This window comes from Stegostoma tigrinum, chromosome 32 (genome assembly GCF_030684315.1).
Source record: "Stegostoma tigrinum isolate sSteTig4 chromosome 32, sSteTig4.hap1, whole genome shotgun sequence".
Lineage (NCBI taxonomy): Eukaryota > Metazoa > Chordata > Chondrichthyes > Orectolobiformes > Stegostomatidae > Stegostoma > Stegostoma tigrinum.
The window spans coordinates 32,855,399-32,880,650 of record NC_081385.1 but is presented as its reverse complement, the minus strand read 5'-3'; the positions used below and the strand labels follow the sequence as shown (position 1 = coordinate 32,880,650).

General features: G+C 42.5%; 1 protein-coding gene across 1 annotated transcript in view; it reads left to right on the top strand.

Annotated features, from left to right (window-relative positions):
• ilvbl (ilvB (bacterial acetolactate synthase)-like) overlaps nucleotides 1–24,316 on the top strand; it is a 36,778-nt gene extending 12,462 nt beyond the window's left edge. The window contains exons 5-15 of the mRNA XM_048562440.2: nucleotides 3,260–3,371; nucleotides 7,275–7,374; nucleotides 7,910–8,007; nucleotides 9,900–10,036; nucleotides 11,918–12,052; nucleotides 13,216–13,330; nucleotides 15,699–15,868; nucleotides 17,091–17,161; nucleotides 18,813–18,884; nucleotides 21,838–21,943; nucleotides 23,050–24,316. Coding sequence (XP_048418397.1) covers nucleotides 3,260–3,371; nucleotides 7,275–7,374; nucleotides 7,910–8,007; nucleotides 9,900–10,036; nucleotides 11,918–12,052; nucleotides 13,216–13,330; nucleotides 15,699–15,868; nucleotides 17,091–17,161; nucleotides 18,813–18,884; nucleotides 21,838–21,943; nucleotides 23,050–23,228 — 1,295 coding nt within the window. The 3' untranslated portion in view covers nucleotides 23,229–24,316. The remainder of the gene's footprint in view (nucleotides 1–3,259; nucleotides 3,372–7,274; nucleotides 7,375–7,909; nucleotides 8,008–9,899; nucleotides 10,037–11,917; nucleotides 12,053–13,215; nucleotides 13,331–15,698; nucleotides 15,869–17,090; nucleotides 17,162–18,812; nucleotides 18,885–21,837; nucleotides 21,944–23,049) is intronic.
• Nucleotides 24,317–25,252: the final 936 nt, after the last annotated feature.

Genomic DNA, 25,252 nt, shown 5'->3' with positions numbered 1-25,252 from the left:
CTCGATTTGCTGACCCATTGGCTGCGATCAGTAACGATCGGCAACAATACCTCCACAGTAATCCTCAACACTGGTGCCCCACAAGTGTGAGCGTTCAGCCCTTTACTATATTCCTTAGACACTCTCACAACAGTGGCCAAATTCTGCCCTAACTCCATGTACAAATTTGCTGGTGATACCACCAGTGGGTCAGATCTCAAACAACGATGAGACAGAATACAGGAAAGAGATTGTTTCATCTGTACTGTTATAAGACTTTTGAATGGACCTGTCAAATGTCAAGTTAATCTCTGCATCTTCTCTTTGGCTTTAATAATGTTTTCTGGAATCTGTTCCGCTACCTGGTGTAATTTGTGTGGTATGATCTGCCTGTAGAGCACACAAAACAACGTTCAACAGGTGAGTTGACCACCGTAGAATTCCTAGCTCTTGTACCCACTGTATTTACATGGCTAGTCCAGTTTGGTTTCTGGAGAATATTAACCTCCAGGATGTTGATTGTCGAGGATTCAGGGATAATAATGCCTTTGAGTGTCGTGGGGTGATGGTTATTGAGAGGTCCTTGAACAGTTTTGTATGATTGATTCTCTGTTCTTCCTAAGACACTAATATCACATTAATGTCATCATCACTGGTTATGAAACAGGTGCTAATTTTAAAGGAAGTGATACGTATGAACTCCCTTTGAGAGTTATTTTATCTTTGGCTAATCAAATGTTTTATCTATGAGTCCAAGACTTTTGAGCTCTTTTTTGTAATTCCTTAAAGACTTCCATCTGTACATTTGTCACAGTCTAATGATTGTTTCTTGACTTGATACGGTTAACGTCGAATGCAAATTTTCACAGCTACAATACTACATGCATAGGGTACCATATCCATCTGGTAGAGTAATGTGTATTACGCCCAGAGGATAGGGTTGGCAATACACAGGTTAACATTTAGTCAGGTAGAGAAAGTAAGGTTTACAAAATGAGTATAGTACACAGAATGGGAGATAAGCTTGTGACTTGGCTAGTAAATATTTACAGAGGAAGCTCTAGAAATTTGTGGCGAGGCATCTCACAACATAATTGCTATTATGGGCAAAACCTGGATGTGCAAGAGACAGAATTGAAGGAGAGCTGAGATCTGTAAACTCCTCCAAATCTCTCAGAACTAAAAATGGCCAAGCCCATAAGAATTTTAGCACAGATGGGAATTTTAAAATCAATGCACTCCTGGAGGAGGATGCAGTGTTTGTAAGTGAGCACATGGATGTTGGGAAAAGGGAACTTGATGCAAGTCAGGAGATAAGACATACCATTTTGGACAAGCTCAGCATAATTGACCAGCCAGGAGAGCTTTGTATTCCCTAAGTCCAGAAGCAACAAAAGCACATGAGGTGGATTGATATGTACCTTAGATGGAGAATTTCAAGACTAGGCGGCACATTTTTAAGGTGGTAGCAAAGAGATTTTAAAAAAGATGTAAGAGGAAAATTTTTTACAGAGGATGGTTTGTGTGTGGAATGAACTTCCTGATGAAGTGATGGATGTGCATAAAATTCAACATTTAAAAGACATTTGGATGGATATATGAATAGGACCAGTTACTAGTGGTATACCGTAAGGCTGGGTGTTGGGTCCACTGCTGTTTGTCATTTTTATAAATGACCTGGATGAGGGCGTAGAAGGATGAGTTAGTAAATTTGCAGATGACACTTAAGGTCGGTAGAGTTGTGGATAGTGACAAAGGTTGCTGAAGGTTGCAGAGAGACATAGATAAGCTGCAGAGTTGGGCTGAGAGGTGGCAAATGGAGTTTAATGCAGACAGGTGCGAGGTGATGCACTTTGGTAGGAGTAACCGGAAGGCAAAGTACAGGGCTAATGGTAAGATTCTTAGTAGTGTAGATGAGCAGAGATATCTCGGTGTCCATGTACACAGATCCTTGAAAGTTGCCACGCAGGTTGACAGGGCTGTTAAGAAGGCATACAGTGTTTTAGCTTTTATTAATAGAGGGATTGAGATCCGGAACCAAGAGGTTATGGTGAAGCTGTACAGAACTCTGGTGCGGCCGCACTTGGAGTATTGTGTACAGTTCTGGTCACCACATTATAAGAAGGATGTGGAAGCTTTGGAAAGGGTGCAGAGGAGATTTACTAGGATGTTGCCTGGTATGGAGGGAAGGTCTTACGAGGAAAGGCTGAGGGACTTGAGACTGTTTTCATTAGAGAGAAGAAGATTGAGAGGTGACTTAATTGAAATATATGAAATAGTCAGAGGGTTAGATAGGGTGGATAGTGAGAGCCTTTTTCCGAGGATGGTGACGGCGAGCACAAGGGGGCATAGCTTTAAATTGAGGGTGAGAGATATAGGACAGATGTCAAAGGTAGTTTCTTTACTCAGAGTAGTAAGGGAATGGAACGCTTTGCCTGCAATGGTAGTAGATTCGCCAACTTTAGGTACATTTAAGCCATCATTGGATAAGCATATGGACGTACATGGAATATTGTAGGTTAGATGGGCTTGAGATCGGTATGACAGGTCAGCACAACATCGAGGGCCAAAGGGCCTGTACTGTGCTGTAATGTTCTATGTTCTCGGAAGGGTTTGCAGGGATATGTGAAGAGATGAGGCACTGACTCATTTCTAGAGTGGAAATTGCACACGCATCAGAATCGGCCTCTCCAAGGTTAAAGCCTATTGCTTGGGCAGGAATAAACAAAGCTTCAGGTATCTTCTAGTTTGTGAGACACAGGCAGTTTATTGCTGACTTCTTCAAATGGGGGAGCTGTAGCATAGTGGTGATGTTGGATTACTAATTTAAAATGTGAACTTATGTTCTGGAGGCATGAGTTCAGTCTGTGGCTGGGGATTTAAATTCAGTTAATAAAATAAATCTAAATCCAATAAAAATCTGCTATTTGCCATGGTATCAGATTGTCATAAAATAGCGATATGGTTCATATGTGTCACTTAGGGAAGGAAATCTGCCATCCTTAATTAACCTGGTGTCTGTGTGCCTGCAGACTCCGCAACGTAGTTGAATCTGAACTATCCTCTGAAATGACTTGCTTAGTCTTTTAAGGCCAGTTAGAAATGGCCATTAAGCCTTGCCAGTAATACCCACATTCTATGAATGAATTAATTTTTAAAAAAAACTGTTTTCCTATTTGACCGAATCTGCTGGTCCAAATTTAGTTAGTTTGTATTTAATGATGTCTATTGTAAAACAGATTTTTTTTATATACACTTTTTTTTTCCCCTTCGTGCCTAGGACCCGTGTTTGTTGAGTTCCCAATTGATGTCCTCTATCCATATCATGTAGTTCGGAAAGAGGTCATTCCAAAAAATGCACCTAAAGGAGTTATGGGAAAAGCTGTAAATTGGTGAGTTTACTGAAATCACACCGCATTAAGAGAGTAAAGCTAGTTTGGTAGTATTACCCTCAATTGTGTTTTAAAGCAACAATCTGTGTAGTGAACTGTATGATCAGTTATTTTTCCCAATAAGTTTTGTGAAGGCATATTGCTGAAAGCAAGTAGGAAATTTTTGCTACAACACTGTCAACCTATCATGCAAATGAATGTGGTTTTTCTGGGCAGGAAAGGGTGTAAGGAGTCAACTAGCCACCGGAAGATGCTGTTGCTTTTTCCCCAGTTTTCTGTTCAAGTTAGCCATCATCTCCACTGGCACTAAATGAACATGGCCACAAGTATTGCTCTCCCATTTTCTCTCCCTAGTGTGGTGACTTGTGCTGCAGGACAGTTCCACGGGCACCTTTTCAGCACCTCACAAAAGTGGCCATTTCCCCAATGTGAGCCCAGAAAGTGTGTGTGGCCAATTCAACCATGAAGGCATCACAGCAGAGCTCAAGCCTGTCTTCACCCCAGCGTCCACACTGTTTCCAGCAGAGGTAAGCTGGCTGGGGTTTGGAAACTGGAACGCTGGCTTGTTTTTTTTCCCTTTCGTAATTTGGGGTTGGAATGCTGAAAATTAATATCAACCCCTATGAAAGCAAAACAGCCATTTGAACTTAAAAGGACTAAGAAAGGATATAATTAAATTCAAATTCGTAGAAGAAAGGGTTCACTCGACCATCTCCTGGGCTGAAGTTGTTTTTATGAAGTTGTGTTGAGCTGGTTTCGGCTAGAGTTTAGAGGAGTGGGAGGTAATCCTCTTGAAATCTTTAAAATTCCTGGAGTAAATACAGCAAAGATGGCTTGTGGGAATCTAGAACCTACACTCAAAATGAAGGGTAGACCATTTAGAGGTGAGAAGAGCAGCTTCTTCACTCCAAAGATCATGAATCTTTGAAATTCTCTATCCTAGAGGATTGTGGAGGGCTGTCATTGAACGTGGTCAAGATAGAAATTGATATATTTTTAAATACTAATTATATGAGAACAATCCGGGAAAATGACAAAGAGTCCGATCAGCCATGGAGTGATGTAGAATGGGGTTGAAAATCTGAGGATCTAAATGTTCTACTCCTAACCCTGTGTTGCAATGAAACATGATTCTTGATTTGACATGCTGGAAGGGTGTTTCCCGTCATGGGGTGGATTATAGCTAGGGGACTATTAAAATGAGAAGTGTTCATTTTCTTAAATCAGGGTTCATTAATCAACTTCTTTTCCCAGAAAGTGTCCTCTGGACTGACAAGGGAGTGAGCGGTTACAGAGGATGGACAGGCCAAGCGGAAGCTACAGTGAAATCAGCCATTAGACCAGGCTTGACTGACCAAATTTTGTAACATTGCATGTTAGCAATGTTTGCTTGATGGTATAGAAATTGAGCTTTTCTGAAAAAGGAGACATATTGTGGAAGCTCTTCAACTGCAATAATAATTGATGCAGTTTGGTAGGAAATCCAATTCATATGTGCAACTCCGATTGTGATGTAGACTGCATGACATTCAATATATACATACATATACACACGTACATGTGTTCAGTATCATTTATTTTAAGGTTGGATGTTTGGAACTTAAGTTAGTGACCTTAACTTGTAACTAACCAAAGTGATTTCTCTCAAAACAATTTATGAGAGCTAACCTTCAGCACTAATAGGTTTTTATATATATTAGGTGGGGCTAATGGCTAAGCAAGGGAAAACATTACAGTCAAGGTTTCGGTTAGAAATTTCTAGACCTTAGTTTTTTTTTATTAAGCTTAGGGGAAATGCCAGTAGCTCAGAGAGAGGGAGTTTGTGTTTTGGGCAGTTCTGCAAAATTCCATGGATGAAGGTGAATGTATACAGCTGAGAAAGGGAGAAAGTTTGTTAATACTAGATTACCTTAGATAGGGGCGGCAGGTGGCTCAGTGGTTAGCACTGCAGCCTCACAGCACCGGAGACCCGGGTTCGATTCCAGCCTCGGGCGACTGTCTGTGTGGAGCTTGCACATTCTCCCCGTGTCTGCGTGGGTTTCCTCCGGGTGCTCTGGTTTTCTCCCACAGTCCAAAGATGTGCAGGCTAGGTGGATTGGCCGTGCTAAATTGCCCATAGTGTTCAGGGGTGTGTGGGTTATAGGGGGATGGGTCTGGGTGGGATACTTCAAGGGGTGGTAGGGACTTGTTGGGCCAAAGGGCTTGTCTCCACACTGTAAGGCATCTAATCTAATCTAATTACCTTAGATATGGAATTGGGTGTAGTGTCAGACTAGGAGAGTTTGATTAAAACTCTGAAGAAATTATTTGTATTAAGTATGTTTAAGTTTAAGTGTGAGAATACCTTCTTCCTGGAGTTATCAGATTTTCCAGACTGGAAGTTGAAATTGCTGTTAACATAAACCAGTCATAGTGTGAGAAAAAAACTTGTCCAGCTTCAATACAGTACACAGAATGTTTTGGGATCTCTAAAGGCGTGTTTTGGATTATGCATTTATCAAGTGTATAAAAATCTTTGTTTGTCTTGCGTATAAATAGATTGGTGTATTCTGTGTTGCCTTCATTTCTTTTGGTAATAGCCTGTTTTATTGCATTGCATGCTTCTGTTTCAGTGAAAGACAATTTTGTTAAAACCAGAAAAAAAAGTGAAAGTGATTTTTACATACCAGGTTAGCAATCCAAGATCTGACTTGCCCAGTAATGACATCAGTTGGAGTTGTAACATTGTGAATTCATGCACCCTGTAGGCAAAGGACCTTTATCCAGGCACAGTGTTTTATTATGAAGTAAATAAAGGCATGGGGGAAACTGAAGTTCCTTGGTGCATTCTTCATGGCAACACCTCAAGCAATTGTGGTCAACCCTCGCTGACCAATTTATTTATTTCTTCCAGCAGTAGAAGTTGTTGCGCCCTTTCAAATTTTCAGTATTTTTTAATTACCCTAGTGAGTGCAAAATGACCTGCTTCAAAAACATGTCTCTTTCTCAACAATTCTTTCATTGATACATTATGGTTTGGTATAAGAGTCAAAAACAGGCTCCATTTGTACAGTTATGTTTGGACCGTTGAGTGGTTGGATGGGCGGTGCAGTTCTAATATGGCAAGTAGTGAAGGAAGAAGTTTAAATCTGACCCTTTGTCACTTCCTCCCCAATCCCAATCTATCAATAGGAAATATAGGAGTGTAGCACGAATACTTAATCCATGGTGGCATCAGGGAATGTTTGCCATCTATTTTCAATCAGCAGAATTACCTTTAAATGCTAGGCCTGCACAGTAATGCATGGTGGTGTTGCGGTTTAACAGCTCCAAAGGCCTGTGTGTAATTGCGCAGAACGTGGGATCATTTTACAGTTCCCTTATATATGCTTTGACTTAGTTGTGAGTGGGAAATTGGGTCATGAATCAAGGTGAGGGGTGGTGGGGTAAGGGTGAGATATTTCGTTGATCGTGCAGTCTGGCTAATTCTTATGTATACTATATAGACACATATAGGGTTGGGTGCATTATTCGGACTATGCCAGTAGGTTTGGATAAAAATCATTGAATTGTAATGGTGTGGTATTTGAGTTGTATCAAGAAAAGAGTAGAGGATAAAAACCAAACATGCTGCAGATGCTGTAAAATAGGAAACAAAAACAAGTTGCTGGAAAAGCACAGTTCTGAGGAACGGTCACCTCCAAAATTCTAGCTGCATTTATCTTGAACATACTGGTGTTTCTTTTCTCTGAGCTCATTATGTACAAATCATTCACATAGATACACGAAGAGCTGATGACAGTTGTGAAGGTCACACGGTAATAAATGCTCCACTCAAAGTTTGGACCTTGGTCAGAGTTGTGTTTTGAGTTGCACATCAGTTTTTTTTCTCTTCTGCAATAAGTTCACTTTATCTTTCCTCAGGTATCTTCATAACCATCTAAACAACCTGTTTGCTGGAGCCTGGGATAAGCGGGATATCTCGCCGCTACCAGTGGAGCATCCCATGGCCAAAGCTGATGAGGTGGATTTTTGAGAATTGTAATATTCAAAGTGGGAAATGGCTTTTATAAGACACTGTGGGAATTAGCATTTTTGACTGCTGGAGATTGTTGCAGATTAGGAATGGCCATATGATTCTAATATGAGCATATGAATTAGGAATAGGAGTGGGCCATTTGAACTCTAATGCCTGCACTGATTTTAAGTAAGGTCGTGGTTGATGTGATTGTGGCCTCAAATCCACTGTCCCACCAACCCAACTCCCCATACCCTTTCACTTCCCCCATTAGTCAAGAATCTGTTCCACCTCTAAGTTAAAATTATTCGGTGAACCTGCTACAGCGGTCGCTGGGGAAAGTTCCCAAGGCTTGCAACCCTTTGCTTTTCGCCACTTCTGCTGAGACCCACTAAACTGGTTCAAACCTTATAAAACCTTTGGTCCTTACTTATCTCCTGCATTGACCAACTAGAGCTTTAGTCAGGATTGCAAAATTAATGCTTTATATATGAGGTTTAGGCATCAATTTGAATGCCAGTTTTTGATTTTTTTTTTTAAGGTGCAGCACTGTATGGAAATGGTGAGCAGGGCTAAAAAACCAGTCATCCTTCTGGGCAGCCAAGCGACACTCCCACCAACACCTGTGGACAATGTTCGGTAAGTCACTGAACAACAACTATCTGTGAGCTGGTCTTACACACTTGATCGTGCTTTATCGACATTTAATTACATTCCATTTTATTTGCTTAAACATGTGTGAAATGATCAGTGACGATAGAAATGTCTTGGGATGCTCTTTAAGCATTAGGTTAGACACTGGGCCAGTGCCCTGTTGTAATATTTAGATCTGGGGTGGATTATGGTCTGAAATTCTCCCTCCTTTCCTTGTTGTAGGAGTTGGAATTTACAATTTGAGAGTTATTTTGGGAAAAGAATCGTGGTACATTACCATATGGAGGCCCAGGATCTAACTTAATCTTTTAAGAACAAAAACAGAAGTTGCTGGAAAAGCTCAGCAGGTCTGGCAGCAATTGTGAAGAGAAATCAGAGTTAATGTTTCAGATCCAGTGACCCTTCCTCAGTTCAGGTTACCAGAACCAAAACGCTAACTGATATTTTTTTCTTCACAGATGCTGCCAGACCTGCTGAGCTTTTCCAGCAACTTCTGTTTTTGTTCCTGATTTACAGCATCAGCAGTTCTTTCGGATTTTATTTCATGTTTAACAATGTATTGTTTTGTGGGATGTGGACATCGCTGATAAGGGCAACATTAGTTGCCTTTCCCTTGTTATCTTGAATTGAGTGGATTTATCAGACAATTTGGAGGTAATTAAGAGTACACTGCTGTGGATTCTGGTGTTGTGTTAATATCTGACTTCATAAGTTAGTGCTTCCTAAACAGTTTGTCACTGTCACCCCATTTTGAGGGTTGAAAATTGTCGCCACTTATCTCAGAGAGCTGAGTGCTAAGGGTGGTGTGTGTGTGAGGCATTGGGGCAGTGGTTGGGAAAGATGGGACAGTGAGAGGCTCCGGGCAGATGGCTGTTAGTTCCAGGCAGATAGTTCCTACTTTCTCTGGCTATTACTGCCTCTTGAGCTCACGCCCCCAAAATTATAGCCTGTGACCGTACATAAAGTCTTGATCACTAGTTTAGGAAGGCTTGAGTTAAAGACAGCAGACATCAGTAAACCAGATGCATTTTAATGATGTTGATTTCATGATTACCAATATTATCTTTGTAATCCAGATTTATAATTAATTTTACTTCTATCACCTACCATGGGATTTAAAACCACATCTGCAGAGCCTGCGTTATTAAACCAGTGAGATTACAGATACGCTGCAGCATTGTCCTATTGTTATAGCTAGTGGAACTAATGAAGGAAGAGCTTCAGAGGATACAATAGGATGTGCTGTGCATACACTCATGCTGCATTCAAGTCGAGGCAACAATAGTGACTGGTGTTCGTTTGGTAAGATCAGACGACCTTTCCCACCTCTCTTGTACCTTGTGTGGAAAGGAGAGCTGGAGGAATGGTCAGAGAGGAAGTTTGAGACTTGCAAAGGGAAGGTATGTATTGGGTTAAGGAAGTGGTAAAAATCAGGGATGTGATGATTAAAGAGACAAGAAAAGCGGAGATTGTGGCCTGTAATGTCTAGGTATCACTTAGTCAGGTTTGGGTATGAAGTGTGCCAGTTCTACATGAAATGAGTTTAGGGCAAAGATTAAAATTGTCTCTAAAGTCTGTATATGTGTAATAAAACTCTTCTGGATTTGAATCAATCTAGGACTAGGCCAGAAGGACTGAATTTACACGCGCAAGATATTCTGTGAACTGTTTTGAGATTGGCCAATATTCCGCATCCTTTTTTGAAAGGCTTGTTAAAGTTGCAGATTGGAAAAAAGAAATAATATTTTGACGTTTATGTTGATTTCTACTTGTTTATTTTCCGTTCGATCCTTTAGTTCTGCTAAACACCATTCTGTAATAGGACAATGGCATGTTTATGTACCAGAAATTGTTTTAAAAAAAAACTTTCCAACCAGGGCAGCTCTGGAGTCTCTGGCTATCCCTTGCTTTCTGGGAGGCATGGCTCGAGGAATGCTGGGAAGAGACAGCCCCATTCACATCCGACAGAACCGAAGGGATGCTTTGAAAGAGGCGGACCTGGTCATACTGGCAGGTCAGTGAGATCCTGATCGAATCACCATGGCAGGTCTTGAATTGTGTCAGAAGCCTGCAATAAGCATTACAGCTGAGTAAAACGAATATTTGTGATTGTATAGGGCTTTGCCATGCCCCTTGAAGTGCAATTGCTAATTCTGTGTATGTGGCACTGTTAGATGCTTTATGCTGTGCTAGGAGCTAGTACAATGAATCTAATGTTGCCTGTCTACTGGGACTTTTCCAACTTGATGCAGTACGTGCCTGTAATATGTGTGGGTGATAGCTTCCCCTCTTTCCTGCATACTGTGCTCCTGCTGCTGGTGTGGCTTCACCAGGGTGGCTCCTTTCACAAGTCAGCCCTGGACTGACTGACTGCTGACAATTTCTGGTCTGTGATAACAAAGTGTGAAGCTGGATGGACACAGCAGGCCAAGCAGCATCTCAGGAGCACAAAAGCTGACGATTCGGGCCTAGACCCTTTATCGGAGAGGGGGATGGGGAGAGGGTTCTGGAGTAAATAGGGAGAGAGAGGGAGGCGGACCGAAGATGGAGAGAAAAGAAGATAGGTGGAGAGGAGAGTATAGGTGGGGAGGTAGGGAGGGGATAGGTCTGTCCAGGGAAGATGGACAGATCAAGGCGGTGGGATGAGGTAGTAGGTAGGAAATGGAGGTGCGGCTCGAGGTGGGAGGAAGGGATGGGAGAGAGGAAGAACAGGTTAGGGAAGCAGAGACAGGCTGGGCTGGTTTTGGGATGCAGTGGAGGGAGGGGACGAGCTGGGCTAGTTTTGTGATGCAGTGGGGGGAAGGGAAGAACTGGGCTGGATTTGGGATGCGGTGGGGGAAGGTGAGAATTTGAAGCTCGTGAAGTCCACATTGATGCAATTGGGCTGCAGGGTTCCCAAGCGGAATATGAGTTGCTGTTCCTGCAACCTTCGGGTGGCATCGTTGTGGCACTGCAGGAGACCCCTGATGGAGGGGGAGTTAAAATGGTTCGCGACTGGGAGGTGCAGTTGTTTATTGCGAACCAAGCGGAGGTGTTCTGCAAAGCGGTCCCCAAGCCTCCACTTGGTTTCCCCAATGTAGAGGAAGCCACACCGGATACAGTGGATACAGTATACCACATTGGCAGATGTGCAGGTGAACATCCGCTTAATATGGAAAGTCATCTTGGGGCCTAGGATGGGGGTGAAGGAGGAAGTGTGGGGGCAAGTGTAGCATTTCCTGCAGTTGCAGGGGAAGGTGCCAAGTGTGGTGGGGTTGGAGGTGAGTGTGGAGCGGACAAGGGAGTCACAGAGAGATTGGTCTCTCCGGAAGGCAGACAACGGTGGGGATGGAAAAATGGCTTGGGTGGTGGGGTCGGATTGTAGATGGTGGAAGTGTCGGAGGATGATGTTTCTGGTCTGTTGTTTAAGATGGTGTTTCTTCCCTTCCTTCCTTCATCCGTATACAGAAAAATGCCAAATGAGATTTTCAGTAAACCCTATCTTGAGCTGCTTGACTCATGATTTGAAGGTTTCCGTGTTAGCACAGGGTGTGTCTAACCAAATTGATACTAACTAGTGTGCCGATCAATTTTCTGTTTAAAAGAGAACAGATATGTTACATTTCTCCTCATCTGTACTGTGGATCATTTGTGAGCAGCTGCTGTTAGCTGGGCACTGACTTGGTAAATTATGATCAATTAAATGCAGAAAAACCTACATTTAATGAAACGCAGCCTGCAAGACAGATTTATTTTAACTGTAGCAAAGTTCTGCCCTTAATCAGAAACCCTTGTCAGTTGACCTTCTGTGTGATTCTCTCCTACTCTGATATTGGTGATTAAGCTCCCCTCAACCTCTGCACCACGTGTCATAGACCCCACCACGCCTGATGGCATTTATGTTTTTGACAAACAGGTGTGGTGTGCGATTTCCGTTTGTCCTATGGCCGTGTCCTCAGCAAACGGAGCCAGATAGTTGCTGTAAACCGTGACCGTTCGCAGTTGCTGAAGAACTCTGACATGTTCTGGAAACCAACACTTGCTGTGAGAGGTAGGCGGTGATATCTTCATTAAAGAACCAAGAGGTAGCTCTGTACAATGGGCTCAGGGAAACATAGTCCATGGTTGTATCTGACCCCATAAACCTTGCATGTCATGACTTAGCCTCCAATGTTAATTCAAACACTAAGCAAGAGTTGCTAGGTTTAGTTTTGACCCTGTTGAATAGAGTCAAGAAAAGTCTGTGAATGGTGAGCAGCCTATCTTAATTGGCTGACTTGTTTTCTTGTAACCACCAAGGTGGAGTGAACACCCCTGCAACTTTTGCCTTTCCAATGTGCATTTTTGGGGGGAAGCACCACTCAGACACTGCCTGCTCTCCAGCCCCACCCCTCAAACTCACTGCACAGATCTTTGTGCATAGAACCTGTACCAGAGACCAAAAGGAGGAAGGACAGTCTTGCTTAAGTTACAGCCGTTGCTACTTAATGAGTATCAAAGTGAGGCACTGACTTTGTGATAACCTAAGATAGAAGACAATTCTAATCTTGAAATACACAGTAAAGCCAAGTCTCAACCTGTTCCTTGACACTATCCGTTACAGAGACCCAAACTATTGAGCTGACTTCTTACAATTTCTTTGCTGTGGATTGTGGAGATGATTCGTTAAGTTCTTTCCAAGTCTGCTTTCTAACCGAACTTGCTTGGCTTGAAATCTCCACAAACTAAACCTTTCTGCTGAGGTACCTGGCTCCCTGAACTGCTGACTTTGGTTGAGAAACTAAAATTGTTTCTAAATTCAATGCTGGTGTTTTCTGAATGGAGCTGGAGACAAAGCAAGTAACCTTGAACATTTTCTCTACCTGTTGTAAGCCCAACAGAATCAACAGCTTGCCATTAACAGGTGTCTAGTTCGTTTTATCATTTGGATTTTATTGAAATCCAAAATGATAATATGTCTTTCATTACACCTGCTCAAAGACCAACCAGGAATGGAAATTCTTGGCAGTCATTGGCTTACTGAATGAATGAATAAGTGGATAACACTTGGCAACATTGTTTTGGGAGGATATTCTTGCAGATTGGGACTGACTTTCCATTAGTTGAATTGATCCAATCCCATCACTGTACTCTGAAGCCATATAATCTTATTCAGTTTGTTTAGTTGTAACTCTTACAAAATATCTGAACATTTAGTTTTTCTTTCTTTCTCAGGTGATGCTGGTTCCTTTTTAGTGCAGTTGGCAAAAGGGTTAAGAGGTTATCAGGCTCCCAGCGATTGGACCCGATACCTGAAGGATGGAGATATTAAAAAGGAAAAGGCTAATAGGTACGAATACATGTATATAAAAGGAAAGGAACATGAAGGCTATAACCTTGAAAAATGTACTCTTTATTCGTTTAATATAGATTACAGACTAACATGATAGCCCTTTAACTTATGAAGCGATGAGATCGGATAGAAGGCACTAATGATTTCCAGTGATTTGTGGTATTTTAAACGAGGGGTAGAATTAAGTGGAGAAGAGGCAATGAAAGAAACTTCTAAGCTTAGGAAATTCAAGCTAAATTGTTGAGGCAAAAACAATCTGACCCACAACACTGTGATCTCCATATGGAATGAGCTCCAGAGTCCAGTCCAAGTGAAATCAGAATTAAAACCCATGCTGATGACATCAGTTTGGTCCACACAAGCTGTACACCCAACTGGCCTACATCAAAACTCTGCATTATAGCCTGGACCTATGGATAGTGATGGTAGAGACATCACATAGCTGATAAGGAATCTCTCCATCCATTGCTACCTGCCAGTAGTGTGTATTTATAGGATTTGCAAGTTGATACTCAACTAGTTTTTCCTTGGATGACTGTCTGTGTGGAGTTTGCACATTCTCCCCATGTCTGCGTGGGTTTCCTCCGGGTGCTCCAGTTTCCTCCCACAGTCCAAAGATGTGCAGGTTAGGTGAACTGGCCATACTAAATTGTCCATAGTATCCGGGAATATGCAGGCTAGGTGGATTAGCCATGACAAATGCAGGGTCACAGGAATAGTTTGGGGTTGGGCCTGAGTGAGATGCTCTTCGGCAGATCGGTATGGACTTAATGGGCCTGCTTCCCCCCACCCCCTGCAGGGATTCTGCAATTCTAGTTTGGCCACTTTATGAATGCACCTTTCTGAGCCATCAAATCGTGGCATGGAACTTAAACCTTGAGCTTCTAATTCAGAGTCAGGGATGCTATCCACTGTGACACAAGAACTCTACAGTTGTGAATATTTGAAATCAAATGGAGTAACTAGATGTAAGGATGTGGAATTGACCTCGAACTGAACTGTTAGCTGACCTGCATGTTAAAGGTAGTAATTTGTGTTGTAATCGTCTGGGTCAGTTTTATTTTGAGAAGAATAAGCTGAGGATTCCAATCTCGGGTATAGGCTTGAGGAGCCCTGCAGCGTGTTGCATGAGCATTTGTGTTGAGCGATGACGGAACGGCACCCAGAGATCAAGCCGACCAATTAATTGCTTTCAGGGCTCTCACACAAATAGTACTTTTTGATCAAGACAGCAGATGTCGAATGTCAAAACCTCGAGGGAAGGATCAGGTCAGACCAATGAGTAAGCGGCTAGAATTGCAGCCGAGTTTTATTGTTGGAGACTTGAGTTCTGGAGTTAAATTCAGATGCGCAAATGAATGATAATGTATGATGAAAGGTTCAAACAACAAGAGGTGTGTGTTCAACATTAGGAAGTTTGTAGTAAGAAGGGATGTTGGTTAGTGTCTGTTGGGTAAGGTGCCATTCAAATAATCCATTCAAAAGATGGCACCGCTGATATTGCAGCTCTTCCTTAGTACTGCCGAATAACGTAAGCATAGGTCATAGTCTCTGGATGGATTTAAACCATCCTTCAGCTGGATCAGAAACCTCAAAGTCCCTTCCTAACATGGGCTGCAGCAGCTCACCCTCGCCTTCCCAAGAATAGAAATGAACAAGAATATTGGTCTTGCTGCTGACACTCATGTACCTTAAACAACTTTTTAAAAAAAAGTCTAAGATATTATTAAGCTGGAGAAGGTTCAGAAGAGATTTACCAGCATGTTACCAGGTATGGAACGTTTGAGTTCTAAAGAAAGTCTGTGTATGCTGAGAATTCTTTCACTGCAGCGTAGGAGGTTCAGAGGTCACCTCCATTGAAGTTTATAAAATCATAAGGGATGTGGATAGGATTAATGGTGGGTGTATTTTCCCTGGGATGGGGAATTTCAAAACTAGGGGACACAGTCTTAAGGCGAGAGGAGAGAGATTTTAAAAAAGACCTGAGTGATAAATTTTTTTCCACAGAGGGTGTGTTGCATGTTGAATGAACTTCCAGAGAAAGTGGTGGTTGTGGGCACAAATTACAACATTTAAAAGATGTTTATGTATGTACAGGAGTAGGAAAGATTTGGAGGGATATAGGCCAAAAGCAGGCAGGTCGGGCTCGTTTGGTTTGGGATTTTTTTCGGTATGGCCTGGTGGGACTGAGGCATCTATTTCCGTGCTGTATGACTCTGACTATGTGGGTGTGATCAACTTGTGACAGAGGACAATATTTCAAGTTTTTAAAGAAGAGGTTCATCGAATAAAATGAATGTTGAGCTGCTGGTATGTATTGTTTGGGCACAGCTTTTGGAATGGAATTTTGTTTTTCATCTTTCAGTGAAAAAGCAGAGGAGGAAGTGATGACCCACTTGAATCCACTGAAAGTTCTGCATCGTGTCGAGCATTTGATGGAAGAAGACAGTATAATAGTGACTGATGGGGGTGACTTTGTGGGAAGCGCTGCCTATATCTTGAAACCCCGAGGCCCTCTCCGATGGCTCGATCCCGGTTAGTGCAAACTGAATTGTTGAAGGAGCCTCTGGGGACTGGGTGTATCGGTGAGATATGGTGTTTCTGGTGGTGCTTAGCAGATCCCCTGTGGAAAGTGGATGTTGTTTAGAGCTGGCTAGAATTCATTTCTGTGGTTTTATCACTTTTTATGCTTAGAAACATTTTCTTGGGTGGGGTACCAACGAGTTGGTGCTTCTCAGAGAAGTTTGGAAGGCAAGGAATGTTAATTCTACAATCAAGTTATAATTTTGGAACTATTCAGGCATTAATTTTGCAATGAATTGTAGAACATAGCACCTTACTTCATCCTCAGGACATCTCATATGCCTTGCAACCTATGAATCACTTTTCAATAGTAATTGCTTTTATTAAGCAAATGCTCCAACCAGTTTGATATAATAAGGTCTCATTCACAGCAAGATTGAATAACCAGATAATCCGCTTTTAGTAAAGCGAGTTTGGTTAGAAATATAAGCAAACATACCGAGATCACTGTGCTCTTCAAATAGTGCCAGGGCTATTTTTACTTCAATGTTTTGTCTGAAAGACATGATCTTGGGTTACTGCAGTAGTCTGTCTGCGGTGTGCTGGAGCATCTGCTTATGTTACGTGCTGCAGAATCTTGATGGTGCAACCATAATGTTATATTTCCTGTATCCATTTCAATATTAACCTTAATATATATGATCAGACGGGGTAGAGTGGGCAGGGTTAGTAGTATTGGAAGTAATCAGTAATGCAGACTATGATGCTGTTGAGTGAAAGTGTTTTCACCTATTTGATGCTAGGACAATACAGGTTATTTGGCATCTGGGGCAGCAAGGCATAGTTATGGCCTCTCTGGTACATCAGCGATCCAGGTGGTGATTGCCTCTTATTTACAGTTTTATAAAGGTTCATAATCTGGAATTAGCACTGGTCAGTTGTTGATTTGTAGTGAGAGCAGGTTGATGACTGAATTGGAACGTGTCTCCTTCACTGCTGCACTGAATGTTGTCCTATGTTCCTAATCCAACTGTTGGTCCCAGGCTTGAACCTATAATCATCTGTGCTTGAAAAGAAAAACTGAGCTGTTCTGTTCTCTCCCTCTGCACCCCCACCCAAACACCAAGCATGCACACTGATTTAAGACCTCCATCCATCTTGTGTTTTCCCAATTGTTTGTAAGCAGCGTCTGCATTTCTAGCAGATTGTTCATCTCGTGTCTTTTTGTTCCCAGGAGCTTTTGGCACACTCGGAGTAGGTGGTGGATTTGCACTTGGAGCCAAGCTTTGCAGACCAGAGTCACAGGTCAGTACCTTCTGCCCTGATCCTTTACAGAAGCTGTATGCACAAGGCCTAGAACTGATAATGAGAAGTTATGGCATATTATAAAGAGTTTATCAAGTTGTTTAAATGTCCTAGTTAAAATTTTTGGATGACTTGAGAGAGCATGTATGAGAGCAATCCAGCCAGCCTAAGTTTTTTGCTCAGTTAATGCTGTGTGTCTCCATCTGGCTTTTCATTTCTGGTTCAACTAAACCCAACTATTGTTTTAAAGCTTTGCTCAGTGTCAACATTTCAGGAGAGGGATGCAGATCAGATCTAGGAAATTGCCTGTTGCAAAGCCCTGGGTCCCCACTGTTGTTGTGTAATGAGACTGGGCCAGTAAATTGCTTTTAGTTTGGCAAACGCAATCAGTATAAGGATTACTGTAGTTGACAACTGTGTGGTACGGATGGGATCCACTTTCTTAACTTCAGAATTAAGATCTGTTATTCCATAATTTTCAGGGAAGCTGATGCAGAGTTTGCAATGCACAGTGTTATTGCCACAGAAATGAAGTTCCAGCAATTTATGGCAGGAAGGAGCAGTGCTATGAGTTACAAATCATCACAAATTTGTACCAGTCAGTGGGAGCTCATCTGCAATCTTGTTGCGAGGTTCAAGAAATTGCTGCTTTTGTCATAATTAAAAATTGCTGCAGAAAATCAGGCAGTGGGGATTCACAGCATAAGGAGGTAGTTTTTAGACCCAACAAAATGTACACGCACCCAATCCAGGAGGTAAACAATAGGTGCTCACGCTGGCAGATGTTAGACTATGGGGCGAGGATTTTTAATTTCTGTTTGTTCTTGTATTTCCGTTACTGCTCTATTTCATATCCGATCTTTCCCTCACTATTAATTTCATACAATCCTTACAGTGTGGAAGCAGGCCATTTGTTCCGTTGGGTCCAAGGAGCATCCCATCCAAACCCAAGCCTTACCCTATTCCTGCATTCCACATGGCTAATCCACCGAGCCTGCACATTTTTGGTCCTTAAGGGCAATTTAGCATGGCCAATCCACTTAACCTGCACATCTTTAGTCTGTGGTAGGAAACCGGAACACCCAGGGAAAACCCACACAGTCACAGGGAGAACGTGAAACTCCATACTGACAGTCATCCGAGGCTGGAATTGAACCTGGGTGCCTGGCACTGTGAGGCAGCAGTGCTAACCATTGAACCCACTCCCTCTGGAATTGATTATTTGAGTGATCAATTGGTTTAAATTCAGGCATTTTCTTTCAGTTGCTGTTGGCCAAGATTCAGCTGTCCCATATCCCTCACCTTCAGTTTAGCAACTTGCATCTCCTGCAAACGCCAGCAGCAAATAAACTGGAACTGTTGGAGAAAGAAATCTTAACACGCAGCACTGAACTGTGAGGTGGCTGTACTTTACAATTCTGACGGGAAACTGAAATCCTTACTGCACATACGACCTCTTGTTCCTGGCTAGAGATTGCTGAGTTCCTCAAGTGTGTCCCAGCACTTTCAGAAATTCAGAAACATTCACAAATTTGAAACACAAACTCATTTTTTTTAAAGTTAAAAATGTGTGCTTGTGGGAATCCTGAAGTGAGATATTGCTGTAGTGTTGGTCAGAGTTCAGACTCACTGCGTTTTATTTGATATCTAGGTTTGGATTGTTTATGGCGATGGATCCCTTGGCTACAGCATTGCTGAATTTGACACATTCGAACGTCACAAGGTATGTGTTACACCTCTCTGCTAATGTTAAATGGGCAATTATTAATATTTTAGTACTTTCTTGTTGCTAACTACAATGAAAGGTTCACTGCTATCAGGAGATGTCTCAGCAGTCTACAGATGTCTTGATTGAACAGGAATTTGGGTTGGTCAACCCATCCTGCTGCTGCCCTTTATGAAAGCAATCCTTCTCCACAATTGCTTTTCTAGTGGAAGTAGTCTAGGTTTCTTGTGCCACATGGCAACCTCAGGTGAGTGAGTAGTGGTCCTACATGTTCCTACCTGCTCTTACCTAGTCATTTGCTAATGTTTCGTTCTGCACGGTCATTTTTTTGTGATGGGGACATAATACAATTGCAACTTGTTATTGTGGCTGGACCTTGAGGTGAGCCTAGCCTTCAGTGCAATGCCTTCAGACAGATTTGTGATCAGATTAATAACTCCCCATTTGTAGAGTTATAGGTATGGACCAACCAGTGTAGAGTGTGCTGTAGTTCACTAAGGTCATTTAGGAATACAGGAATTTGGTCTGATGTATTTTCAAACAAGTAGAGACAATTTTCTTATGAAAGGAGCAAAGCATGAATTAAATATTCAGATAACATGCGGGGTTGGCAATGGCCTAATGGCATTTTCACTAGACCTTTTAATCCTGTAACTCACCTAATGTTCTATGAACCTGGGAGATTTTTTTAAAAAAATTGAAATTAAGAATCTGCTATGACCATGAAACCATTATCGAATATTAGAAAAACCTATCCTGTTCATTAATGTTGTTTTGGGAAGGACGGTCCTTCCCAGCCATAGCAATGTGGTTGACTCTCAACTGCCCTCCGAACAGATATGTGGTAAGCCACTCGGTTGTGTCAATCACTATGAAGTCTCAACAAAGAAATGAAACTGGGTGGATCACCTGGAAAAGGCAGTGGCTGAAACAGCCCTATCGATTCTACAGGGTCCTCCTGTTAAGGTCCAGAGCAAAAACTGGCAGAGCTGTCTCTCAGACTAGTCAAGCCACAACTTGACCTAGTTGTACTCGTTATGCCTTACAGAAAATGTCCCAGACACCAGCTTCACCGTCTCTAGACATGTCATGTCCCACCTGCAGGTCAGACCCAGCAGAGTGGGTGGACATTTGGGAGGGAGTTCCCTGGGAGTCCTCAACATTGACTCTAGACCCCATGAAATGAAATTTCATGACTTCAATTTAAACATGAGCAAGGAAACCTCCTGCTAATTACCACATACCATCCTCCCTCAGCTGCTGAATCAGTGCTCCTCCATGTTAAACAGCACTTGGTTGAAACGCTGAGGGTAACGTGCACAAAAAGTACTCTGGATGGGGGATTTCAACGTCCACCACCAAGAATGGCTCAGCAGCAGCACCACTGATCAAGCTGGTCAGGTCCTAAAGGACAGGGCTGCTATTCTGGGCCTACAGCAGTGGTTAGGGAACCAACAAGAGGGAAGAACATACTTGACGTCAACCTTACCTACAAGAACAACAACAACAAAAACAAAGTTGCTGGAAAAGCACAGCAGGTCTGGTAGCACCTGTGAAGGAGAAAACAGAGTTAACGTTTCGGGTCCAGTGATCCTTCCTCAGAACTGATCGTGGCTGGGAAAACGTTAGTTTAGATGCAGAAATTAGGAAGGTGGGTGGGGTGGGGAGTAAGCGATAGGATAGAGCCCAAAGAGAGAGAAAGACAGTTGGACAGACAAAGGAGTAGGTAATGGTCAGACTGTGAGGGTGAATAGTTGTTAATGGGGACTGTTAGTGACTAACAACAGGGGATGTGTAATGGCAGGCTATGTGGTAACAAGGCCTGGTGTGTGGGATAGGGGGCTGGGACATGGCAGAGTTTAGGCCCTAAAATTATTGAACTCAATATTGAGTCTGGAGGGCTGTAGGGGTCCCCAGGCAGAAAGTAAGGTGTTGTTCCTCCAGCTTGCGCTGGGCTTCACTGGAACACTGTAGCAAGCCGGAGACACAGATGTTGGCCAGAGAGCAAGGGATCATCCTTACCACTGTATCTCAGCAGATGCATCTGTCCATGACAGTACCGGTAAGAGTGACGACCTCACAGTCCTTTTGGAGACAAAGTCCTACCATCGTATTTAGAATACCCTCCATTGTGTTTTGTGGCACTATCACCATGATAAATGGGACAAACTTCAGGCAGATCTAGCAACCCAAAACTGGGCATCCATGAGGTGCTGTGGACCTTCAACAGCAGCAAAATTGTACTCCAGCACAATCTGCAGTCTCATGGCCTTGCATATCACCACTCAACCACTACTGTCAAGCCAGGGGATCTTCCCTGGTTCAATGAACATGCAGGAGGGCAAACAGGAGCAGCACTCGGCATACCTACAAATGAGGTGTCAACCTGATGAAGCTACCAATCAAGACTACTTGCATGCCAAACAGCATAAGCAGCAAGTGATAGATAGATAAGCAATTCCACAACCAGCCACTCAGATCCAAGCTCTGTAGTCATTCTCATCCAGTTGTGAATGGTGATGGATAATTAAACAACTCACTAGTGGAGGTGGCTCTATAAATATTCCCATTGTCAGTGATGGGGAAGCGCAATAGATCAGTACAAAAGAGACCCACTCACCATCCTGACTTGGAAACATATCACTGTTCACTTGCTGTCGCTGGGTCAAAATCCTAGAATTCCTGACGAGCAATGTGGATCAACCCACAACACATGTACTGCACATTTTAAGAAGGCAGTTCACCATCACCTTCTCAAGAGTAACTAGGGACAGTCAGCAATACCCATGTTCCGCAGGTGAATTTTAAAAAGAAACTGATCCTGTGTTGCTGCCTCTATCTTTACTGAGGTTAGTCTTGCTACCTTTATCACTCTGTAACTCTTCCTAGTACCTGAGGGGATGCATGTAAAATTAATTTTCTCCCTCATTACTGGTGTGTATTCTTTCAGACTCCTGTAATCGCCTTGGTCGGCAATGATGCTGGCTGGAGCCAGATTTCCCGAGAGCAGGTTCCTTTGTTGGGCAGCAATGTGGCCTGTGGCCTGGCATACACTGGTAAGTGCTGGATCTTCAACTGTGGTAATACAGAACTGAAAATATACCTGCGATAATGGGAACTGCAGATGCTGGAGAATTCAAGATAATAAAGTGTGAAGCTGGATGAACCCAGCAGGCCAAGCAGCCCTTCTGAGATGCTGCTTGGCCTGCAGTGTTCAGCCAGCTTCACACTGAAAATATACCTATTCTGTCTTATTAAGCTTGTCCAAGCACCCCTTATGTTTTCATATTGATAACAGGCAGACACATAGAAGAGAGGAAGGAGTTTGCTTCACATTGTATTCAATTCCATGTGAAAAGCACATGGTTGTTTAATAATTTGCAAGCTGTCTAACTGCTGACACAGCCAGTTTGACTAAACAGACAAGTGCTAATGGTTGTGTATAAAAAGCAAAATCTTGGCTCTGCTTTTTAACTTCACTCTGCTCTTTAAGCCTATTTTCACTGAGATCCAGTTCCATAAATGACAACCATCATCTTAGGGACCCAAGTACCCATTCTACACATGAGAGTTTAGACAGTGTCAATAGGCAGTTTCCCTCTGGAGACTATCGTAACTTAGCTTTCCTCTGGTTTGCTGAGTGAACAGATGCAGTATTAAGGATATGTTTTGAGCCTAAGGGATTTGTTAGAGGTGTAGCCACCCTACACCCTCCCTATACGTCAGCTAAATGGCACAGCTCTGGAACTGACCCCGGATTCTTCCATATCACATGGTGTGTTTTTGAGCTGAGCTGTAGGATGGCACATAGAATTTAACAACTTTTGTTCGTGCTATTCAGTTACTCCAGTGTTAACTTGGAAATTAACAGCTTTTGCTTAACTTCTGCTAACAAACCTGGTAAGTTCCTGAGTGAAGGGAAGGAAACCATTAAAGGTACCAATTGCTCAAATCAGAGGTGACTGTCTGGACCTTGTGTCCTTCCGACTGGTTTCAAGGAGCTCACTCGGTAAGGGAATATTTGAGAGGATAAAGTCCAATCCTCTTGCCATATAGTTCCATGGGGCTAACAGCAGTCATGGAGACCACTATTAGCCCCAGTTGCTGCAAGCATTCTTAGCATTTGGAAGGACAATGACTTTGATATGTCTTTGCTCCACAGATTATCATGTAGTTGCTGAGGGATATGGCGGTAAAGGCTTTCTACTGAACCGGGAAAATGAAGATCAAATGGACGATCTAATACAGGCTGCTCAGGGGGAATGTCGGAAAGGGAATCCGACCCTCATAAATGTCCTGATAGGAAAAACAAACTTCAGGGAAGGCTCCATCTCTGTGTAATAACTCCTGCTGTACACATCATGGATTTGCTGTTTTGTGTGTGCCTTGCCCCATTATCATCTTGTCCTAGTGGCACAGACAGAAAACAGATTGGCGAAAGGTTGTATATAATCATGCAGTAGCATTTAATGCACAAGGTACTTAATCAAAGACTAATTTACATGAATGACCACTGATATTTTGATTTTATTTTTTAGAAGAAGAAATCAAGGTATATTTTATTAATTTTTAAGTTGATCTGTGTTAAATTTGTTGAGTCCATAATACTGTGTAGCTTGGAACTGTTAACAATGGTTTTCACTGCAGTTCGTGGGAGCCATTTGAACAATCTCTTTGTGGGAGGAGCCTCAAGGTTCTTGCTGCTGGGTTTGCTTGTGTGTGCTGAAAGAGCTGGAGCATGGTGCTGTTTCCACCCCAGCAAAGAAAAAGGATCTGGAAGCAACATCATCCTTGCACTGTGAATCAGAGGCACTGGCTAAATTAAAGAGTGAGCCCTTTTCTTTTAGTTTCTCTACACTCTGGTTTGCTTGGTAAGTGCATGGCATCCCCTGCCTGTGGTAACATGATCAGATCCAGGAGCTGGTTGTTAAATGGCAGTCATTGTGCACCCCTCCCAGACAGGACCTACTCCATCAGGAAGAATCTCAGCAAACTGCAGTTCCAAAGTTGCTCGATGGTTATCAACCTCTCTGCAGCCTCTTTACATCCCATTTTTGTAGCAATGGTGACAATACCTGTACAAAGTTCTGGTGTGGATGATAGTGACACCACGTTGTACATGCCACAATGAAGCTTTTTTGTGATCAGGTCCATTCTCGACCCTGTTGGTTTTCCCATGTGCTCTGCAACTGGTTTTTCCATGTACTCTGCCACTTGCCTCCTCACGTGCGCTACCGCTTGAGAGGTCAGAGACAGATCTTTCTGGCCACCATCCAGAAGATGTTTTTGAATATAAGAAGGTGGCTCAGAAACTTCTAGCAATCCTCACAAGTGAGCAGTTGTGAGTTTGTAGGTGCTAGTGGGTGCTTTCTGATAGTATCAGAGATAATGGGAACTGCAGACGCTGGAGAATTCCAAGATAATAAAATGTGAGGCTGGATGAACACAGCAGGCCAAGCAGCATCTCAGGAGCACAAAAGCTCCTGAGATGCTGCTTGGCCTGCTGTGTTCATCCAGCCTCACATTTTATTATCTTGGCTTTCTGATAGTTACTGCTTCTACTTTAAGAGTTTGCAGCGAGATGTGAAAAGACAAGTGACAGGACCATTGCTGTCTAATCCATGCGATGCTCCATTCTTCACGCTCTCTCTTATGAATTAAACTGAATCATTGAACTTCTTTGTAAATTTCTCTGCATTTAATTTAGTTGTTTTTCTTAACTTTGTAAAATGAAAGCAATTTCAATAGTAGGCTGTTTAAAATTCATCCTTTCAAATTAATGCTCATAGTTGATCCAAATAATTAGCCACTTCCTCCTCTCTAATCACTGAGAGAGGGAGAAATGTCTGCATTCCTTCAATACGCCTAAATCCTGCATTGCATTTTATGCACTGAGTTACCTAATCTTTGGTTACATTTCGGACAACTCCACTTTTAAGCTGTTACCTAGACTGTTTACTGAGGCGTCAGTTACGTTACATTAGCAACAAGTCTTCTGAACACTTTGTAAGCCATGAATTTTCGTATTGTCCTAAGTGCTGTCTGTTTGATTGTGGGAGACTCCAGCTTATGGATTACAGAAGCAGCATGACCATTTTGAATACAAAAATGAGCTGAATTTCACCTAATATTTAGAAAATACTACAAAAGCTCAGCAGGTCTGGCAGCATCTATGGAGAGAAATCAGAGTTAACGTTTCAGGTCTGGTGACCCTTCCTCAGAACCCTTTTGAATGACTTGAACTGTTTTGAATAGTTTGTTCTCCCGATCTTCAGGTTTTCTTATAAACGTGTATTGCCCATTGTAGATTTTATCTTCAATTCTTTCTTGGTGTTGGTGCCTGCCAAACTTTTGAGCGAAGGATT